The sequence below is a fragment of the Alligator sinensis genome, unplaced genomic scaffold (assembly GCF_000455745.1).
Source record: "Alligator sinensis unplaced genomic scaffold, ASM45574v1 scaffold777_1, whole genome shotgun sequence".
Lineage (NCBI taxonomy): Eukaryota > Metazoa > Chordata > Crocodylia > Alligatoridae > Alligator > Alligator sinensis.
Window position 1 is genome coordinate 3,326,816 of NW_005841882.1, and position 8,620 is coordinate 3,335,435.

The 8,620-nt window shown below is 42.9% G+C and overlaps 1 protein-coding gene across 2 annotated transcripts in view; it reads left to right on the top strand.

Annotated features, from left to right (window-relative positions):
- Nucleotides 1–8,620, top strand: part of MICU2 (mitochondrial calcium uptake 2) — a 230,159-nt gene that overhangs the window by 154,064 nt on the left and 67,475 nt on the right. For both annotated transcript variants that reach the window (XM_025196624.1, XM_025196623.1), the window contains exons 3-4: nucleotides 7,558–7,589; nucleotides 7,707–7,782. In XM_025196624.1, coding sequence (XP_025052409.1) covers nucleotides 7,558–7,589; nucleotides 7,707–7,782 — 108 coding nt within the window. The remainder of the gene's footprint in view (nucleotides 1–7,557; nucleotides 7,590–7,706; nucleotides 7,783–8,620) is intronic.

Consider the following 8,620-nt stretch of genomic DNA (forward strand, 5'->3'; position numbering starts at 1 on the left):
GCACAACCAAGGGGCAAACTGCTGGATCTCCCCACACCACCTGCATCCACACTGCCTGTCCCACAGCAACAGCGGAAGGTATGGATTAAAGATGGTCTTCAATAATTAGATTCTGTACATGGAAAATTATAGCATTTATAAAATTGTCCATGTATAGAATCTAATTATTGGGGGATCGTTTTAAATTCAGAAAAATCTTTGACTCAAGTAAATATGGTCCTATGACCCCAGCTGACTTCCTGCCCTTTGGGCGGGGGGCTGGACTCGATGATCTTCCGAGGTCCCTTCCAGCCCTGATGTCTATGAAATCTATGAAAGTCTATGTCTATGGTACTTTGCTAAATCAAGGTGATGGTAATCTATTGCTAATCTGATCCTAACAGCCACTTAGTAATGTTCTAAATTGTATGCGGACATTTGGTGGGGGGGGGTGGTCTCCACTCCTCCAAAAAAAAAAAAAAAAAATCCTACCCAGTCATATGCATCAAAGGTCTGGGTGGCCCTCATGCATACACCATGATCCAGAAGGATCAACGGTTGCCACCTTATATGTATTTATATATGTGTGTGTATGTATGTATATTAGGGCTGTGCGAAGCTTCAGTCACTGATTTGATTCAGCAGAGATTTGGCCCAATTGGGAGGACGAATCTCCAAATCCAAATCAAATCAGGAGACCCTTTAATCTCTCCGAATTGAATCACAACCCTCCAAATCGATTCGGAGAGGTTTGGAAAAATTCAACGATTCAGACATAGACACAGTTTTAAATGTTTTTTCTACATACCTCAAGGTACCAGGCGGCTCATGAATACTGAGATGCTGGAGCAGATAGAGCATCCCACAGGAACGCAGGGGGATCCCCAGTGTGCTCGGCAGCAGATCTGGAAGTGGACCAGAAGCAACTTCCAGTCCACTTCCAGGTCCACTGGAGAGCGCACAGGGAACCCCCCCCCCCCCCCACCCCCCCCCCCCGCGCCCTTTGGCGACTGGTGCCTCCTGGGTCTGGGGGGATACCTGGGGTCCCCTCACGGCTGGTCACCGAGCTGGGGGGCACGGCGGGGGTCCCCCCCGCGTGCTCAGCGGTAGACCCAGAAGTAGGCGAGAAGTACTTCCCGCCCACTTCCAGGTTCTCCGCTGAGCGTGGGTGGGGGCCCACATTCCTGTGGAACGCTCCATCTGCCCCACCGTCGCAATGTTCGTGAGCCATGCCTGGTACCTCGAGGTACATAGAAAAAATATTTAAAGCTGTGTCTATGGCCAAATCATTGATTCTCCGAATCCGCTTTGAATCTTCAGATTCGGATTCAGTTGAATCGAATTGGGACAGTGTTCCGAGTCAACAAATCGAATCACTGTCCCCGATTCAGGCCGAATCCAAATCGAATACAGCCCATTTCACACACCCCTAGTGTGTGTCTCTCTCTCTCTCTCTCTCTCTCTCTAGGTGGATATATAGCAGGGGTGTATGAAACAGGCCATATTCAATTTGGATTCAGCCCGAATCAGGAATAGTGATTCGATTTATTGATTTGGATCACTTTCCCGATTTGATTTGGCCAAATCTGAAGATTTGATGCTGATTTGGAGAATCAGCGATTTGGCCATAGACACAGCTTTAAATGTTTTTTCTACATGCTTCGAGGTACCAAGCGCGGCACATGAGCACTGTGATGGTGGGGTGGATGGAGCGTCCCATGGGAGCACGGGGGGGACCCCTGCATGCTTGGCAGTGGACCGGAAGTATTTCCAGTCGACTTCCGGGTCTGCCAGGGAGCACCTGGGAGACTCCCCCTGTGCCCTCCCAGCTTGGCAATCAGCTCTGGGGGGACCCTGGGTGCCCCCCCCAGACCCACCAGTCACTGATCGGGGGGGTCCCCTGTGCAGTCCCTGGCAGACCCAGAAGTGGACCAGAAATGTTTCTGGTCCACTTCCGGGTCCACTGCCAAGCATGCTGGGGACCCCCCTGCGCTTCTGTGGGACGCTCCATCCACCCCAGCATCTCAGCATTCACAAGCCGCCTGGTTCCTTGAGGTGTGTAGAAAAAACATTTAAATCTGTGTCTGTCTGAATTGTCAAATCTCTTAGCATGGAATTCTCCCTATAAAAATAAAATAAATTGAAAAGTTCTGCTTTGTCAGAGAGTGAATCACGTTCCTCACCCTTTTTGACATTTGATTTTTATTATCATCATAGTTGATCTTAGTGATTTTGTTCATAAGATTCTTTTGCTGCAAACATCTTTTGTCAGTTCTAAGCCTTTCCTAACTTTTAGAGAGTAATGGGTGTTACTGAGTGCGAGTATGCACTTGTTTAATTCAGTACTGGCCTAACACTAATCCCAGTACTGATGTCAGGTTCATTCTACATGTTGCTATAAGGAGATGATAGGTGATGGAAACATTTCTATTTCTATTGTCAAAAAATTACGTGACAAAAGACCATCCATGCTGATGGCAGATTAAAGCAAAAGTAGCTGCTGTTGGTGTTTTCTCAGTTATGGTTGTCAGCTAACTTCATTTTCTTGGCTGAAGGCAAAGAATTTTTTTACTTGCATGTTGGCTGGGTATTTCAATAAAATAGGTTCACTTACAAAGTTAAGGTGTCCTTTGCCTGTAACAAGATGTGCCTGTACTTGGTTGCTGGTTCATGGATCTACTGTGAATAGTGAAAATCAGCTGATGGAATTTCTGAAATAGGTCAGGAACTTTGAAAACTTTCCTGAGCCAAAATTCGATTGCAGGCTTGGACGGTCAGTTGAAAAAAGTAGTTTCCATTCTCTCTTGCTCAAGACAGTAATATTTGCACTTTAAGGCATGGAAGTTAGACTGTTATAACTGTAAATATGTTTTCTAATACACCTTTGATTTGTATGTATGTAAAAAAAAAAAAAGAGAAGAAGAAGAAATTACATGTGTAAGCTTTCTTACTTGGCAGATTTTGATCTTAGTAGATATATTTTTACCTGCATTTCTGAGATGAAGGGTTAGGTCCTGAAAGCATATTGGTAGGTATCAGGAATGAAAATTTTAGCAGGTCCCCAGATCCAGTTGATAAGAAAGCAAAGGGACCACCTTTTCAAATAAACTGTCTTAACAGAAAGGTCTGAGGCATGACTGATCCACTCCATAAAAGTTTGAGAACCATGTGTCAAATGTATTTTCCAGTGGTGGAATGCCATTGGTGGGATCTGCTATGATCAGATGTAAGCCCTCAGGATTTAACAGGACTCACTGTTTTGCTGCTCAAATCTTTTGTTGTTTGTTGAACAAAGTGGCTTCCAGGAGATCCATCATGACTCTTTAGTATTGTCACATACCCCTGCACCAAGGCCTTGTCTGCATGGTCTAGAGAACCTGTTAAAGCCTCTCTAGTGAACTGTGTTGAAGCATGGCTTTTGCTAAGCACTAACCCTATTTTTCTAACCAGTATAGACAAGGAACCACACATTTGATGAGTCATTATATGATACTAATGAAGATCTCCTTATTGGAGTTTTACACTGATCTTGTGAGAGAATGAAACATGGAAAGGATAAGTACTAAGGGCTAAATCAGCATTTAAGCAATATTATGAAAATGACAATAAAAATAGTTAAAATTTATGGTGCAAAATGGGAATTACATTAAGTATTCACAAATGATCCATATGGTTAGTGTATTCACAGGATAATTGGTTTTAAATAGTAGCATATATTAAAATTACAGTTTTGCGAGAAGACTTGTATGCAGTTCAAATTATGATATGGACTGCAAAATCCTTTATTGTGATAGTTTATACTAGTTTTACTGTAATATGAAAAATGATAGTAACAAGAAAATGTTGTTTCTTCTCAGCAGTTACTGAATTACCAAAGGGTCCCAAGGATCATTATGCCATCTTTGTTAGAATAAGTTGAAACATATATAATTTTAGGCCCATTTACAGAGACTGTATTTAAACGAACAAAAAAAATTACCTGCTGTACTTGCAGTATGTCCTGCATGAAGAATAGCAGTAATATCTTCATTTGTCAACCCCTTTCCTCACCCTCTCCTGCTCTTTCTCATTCTGTTTTTTTTTCCTATCTGATAATCAAGTCTTTCCTCCCAGTTCGGCTACTCAGTCTTTCAAATCCAGCCTAGTTGGTATTGCTCTTCTTTCCTCATCATTCTGTTCAAATGTCCAGTTTGGTTGATGATATCCCTCCTTCCCTAGTGTGCAAGTTCATTCATATGCCCGTACTTCTGTGCACTCTCCATGAAACTGGTCTCCATTTTTCCCCTCACTATTGGAGGCTCTGTCTCCCTTCATCTCTCCTTTTCCACTATGACTTGGGCTAAATGCACATAGACCTCCTCCTTCACCATTACTTTCTTTTTATCTTAAAGAAAAATCATATGGCTTGTCAACATCTTACATTTTACTGGGAAAATGGGTGGAGTAGAGTTGGAGTATCATTATGCAGGATGGCATTAATGGGTCCCATCAACCAAGCTGATCTGTGACTGCCAGACAGAAGAAATGGACCACAAGTGGTTCCCCTTTTTCCCTTTCTAGTTTTCTGATATTCACTTATTAGGGTTTTTCCCATTATTAGAGCATTTCCTACAATTCTGAAGCTGGCTTAGTGGAGTACTCAAAAGATACCAGGGTCTATATGGACAGATTATCAAGGTGAGTAGAGAGCCTCACAAGATTGACCCATAAACTGTTATCACAGCTGTAGCTTCAAGAGTACAGCAGTTAACAAGCATGTTTGTATTATGGACTTCATAGATCTTTCTAAAACATAACCTGGCACAACGAAAGATTCTTCAGCAAATGATTCCTCAACAGCATAAAAGCTTTATCTGCATTGAGGTCACCTATGTAAGCATGGGTACATCTGTACTTGGATGCAAGGGAAGATTGAATCCTGCAGACAGTGATGTTGGCATGAGAGGTGGCACTCTCCCTTCTTTGTCATTACCTATGTTTCTGTATAGTTTTAGAGGATGGTGGTAAAACCTGGCCACACAGAAGAGAGAGGAGGGCAGCCCAGCCCCAATCCAGCTAGACAGTAGAAGGAGGCTTGGGACAGCCCCAGCCTGGCCCCATGTGGGTGAGGGGTTTGACCTGGCCACAGTCCAACCCTGCAGCAGGGCATGCCTAGTCCTGCAGGAGGAAGGGGGCAGGGCCCAACCCCAGCCTGGCTGTGCAGAGGGAAGGGGGAATGGCCCAGCTGCCTGGTGGCAGAGGAGGTATGGCCCACTCCAACCTGGTGATGTGGGGCAGGTTCGTGGCCCAACTCCTACCCACCCCATGGGGTTTAGAATTTTGGCAGTAATGAGTGGTGATAGTACTGCCACTGCTCCCCCACCACCAAATTTCCCAACCCATGGGAGCCCTGTAAGCCTGATTCCCAGACTCTGCAGGTCACCGTTGGCCCATGGGCCAGAGGTTGAGCACCCTGCCTTAGGAGATATCTCATCTGAAAGATGCTAAAAAATTGAGGTCTATACCACTTAGTTCATTAATAAATGTCTGATGTGCTCCTGGGGTTTAGGTTGTAGCCGTGTTGGTCTAAGGATATAGGCAGACAAGGTTCCTTGGGTGAATTTGATATCTTTTATTAGACCAACCCAAATGGTTGGAGAATAGTTATTAAGCAAGCTTTCGGGTTCAAAAACCCTTCGTCAGGCTCCTGTCAACTCTAACAAGAGCTAGGGGTGTTAAATGACAATGTGATTATTCTTCCGACTGCTACCGCACACAGTAAGCTTCTTCACTTCATGCCTCATGCTGTTGTGAAACATTCTGATGCTGTGCTACCTATCTGTCATATCTTGCCCAGAAGATAGCTGTTTCAGTGCTAGTATAAACAGAGCTCATGTAATAATATTCTGGTGGTGTTTTAGCCTTGTTTGACACCTTTTATTTCAAATACTTCATTTTGCTCTCTTTAAGTTCTATATCTGTCTGTAAAATGCATGCAAACGTATATTCATATATAATAACAGGTGGTGTTGACAGCAGTGCCTGTAGTTAAAGTCACCATGAACTTTCCATTATGACTGGAGACTGGGGCTCCAGTAGCTTTTAAATTTGCCAAACTGCAGCCATTGGGATTGATATGTTCTCTGCCAGATGTCTGCCATATGCTGAATTTTTTTTCAGACCGTTTCAGCAGAAATGGTTCTGCCATCTCAGATAACAAAGACAAAGGAAAAGGCATTGTTCAGCCCACATTTAAAAATGTATCTTGCAGTCAGTTTGAGACAAACTAGTGCATTCAGGCTTTGAAAGAGGAATTTACAGTTTGCCAATGGAATCTCCCTGGTGTTAGCTGTATAACTTTTAACGTCCATGTAGAAAGTCCACCCATGTTTGGCCAGTGTATATGCCTCCAAAGATAGCAGATTGTCTGCCATGGGCATGCTGTGCTCCCATACAACCCCTATCTCAACTGCACTGTAATACCTACTCAGAGCAACTGAGTGTTCCATTCAGAGACTCCAGGAACTTAGCAGATAGGTAGTTACTCCTCCCAATTGTCAGCGGCCATTTACTCCTCCCAATTGTAAGCGGCCATTGTGGCACCAGCCTGTGAGACCAGGAATGCTTACGTCTCTGTTCTAAGTCTCCTCTGCTGGCAGAAGCAGCAGCGAATTGACTTGAATTCAAAGGACTTAAAAGCCAGGGGATTGAAAGCAACAGGAGAGTCAACGGGCTGGGAGCAGTAGTAGCCCAAAGGGAACAGAGATCAGAACTGTGGGGGGGAAGAGAGCAGAGAATGGGACGGGCTGGGGTAATAATGATAGAAGAGGTCAGAACTGCTAGAATACTTCCATCCAGAATGTGAGATTGAACTAAGCATTCATGAGGGTCCTTATGTTCTGTTACTGTCAAGCTGATTATTATGTTGGAAAAATGAAACATCCCTCTATAGTGGCTGGTCCCCACTGAAGAACAACCTACTACTGCCACCCATTACTTTTAGTCGGGTTGGTGCTGGGCATCAGTCTGGTTCTATAGGATGGAATTTAGTTGTTTTCCTTTTCCAATCAGCTGAAGAAATAATATCAAAAGCAACATTAAAAGAACTCTAGTTCTGTCATTTCTTATCTTAAGAATGCTTGATTCTGCATTTCAAGATGGATTATAATTACATACACAAATGTGTATGTAAAACATCTAATTAAGCTTCTTCCAGTAATACCTCCAATTTGGGATCCAGGGTGCAGGTAGCGCGCGCGCGCACACACACACACACACACACACACACACACACACACACACACACACACACACAACACACACACACACACACACACACACACACACACACACACGTCATAAATACCTGAAGCAGTTTATGGTTTCATCTAGCTTGCAACATTGAACAGGCTGTTCATGTTATTTTTTTAACATTATCCTTCTCTGTTCAGCATGGGAATTGGAAACAAACTGCCAGCTACAAAATATTCTGTTTCACATTACTTAACATTTTCCCATAAAAATATGAAAAAATGCTACAGAACTTGATCAGAGTTTTAAAGTCAGTTATTCAATAAAGATGATTGTTTTTTGTTACAGGTAAAACTTCAGCCAAGAAACTGACAAAAAGGGTAAGCAAAGTATTCTTTCTGTTTTTCAAAAGAAGTTGCATTCTTTCTGTTACTAAACCTAATGGACTCCTCTTTCACAACTGTTTTTTGTGTGTGTATGTGTGTTTGTATTTAAAGGAGGTAGATGCTGCACTGGCATGTGTTACAAAAGCTAAACCAGGACCAACCTTTTTTAGAGACCTTGGCGATAAAGGTAATACTACACTTGGCACTGAAAAATACATTTTCTTTTTACTAATTGAATGTAAATTGAATATATTAAAAGACATTTCTACAAGTTTTACCTTACTGCAATCTTCCAAGAAGTTAAATCCCTGATAAGGTATTCCCCCAGCTTTTGAAAGAAGAATAAAGGGACACCAAAGGCTATTCAGACACTTCTGGGATGCTACAAAATGTTTATGTCAATAAATAAATAGATAAATTCTATTTGGTGTACTCAGAAGGAATAATGGCCTTTGGAAGAAGCAGATCTCCACACCTTGGAAGAGTAGGTCGTAGGCCAAATTGGCCTTTGTTTAAAAAAATTTTTTTTTTTTTATGTAATTTGAATAGAAGCTAAAACTAAAGCTAAAACTAGAAGTGATGTTGGTCCCCCTTCTGGAGCATCCTGATTCCATGACCAGAAAAGCTTGTTCATCCCTCTTCAGGGACTGCTTCGGAACAACGGGTCTTGGATTCTCTGTGTTCAGAGTGTCCACCTTTAGCCATGTATTTACACGGGCAATAAAAGTTCTGACCACTTGGATGGTACCGTTTATAATAGGAAATAGTGACTAACAAGTAAACTCCTTATGATCTAATTCAGAGCATCCTTATTTCCCCCAGACCTTTTCAAATATAGATCAGAGGATCCCAGCTCCTTTCATTTTTGAATCATAGATTCATAGATGTTAGGGCCGGAAGGGACCTCAATAGATCATCGAGTCCGACCCCCTGCATAGGCAGGAAAGAGCGCTTGGTTCAGATGACCCCAGCTAGATGCCTATCTAACCTCCTCTTGAACACCCCCAGGGTAGGGGCCAGCACCA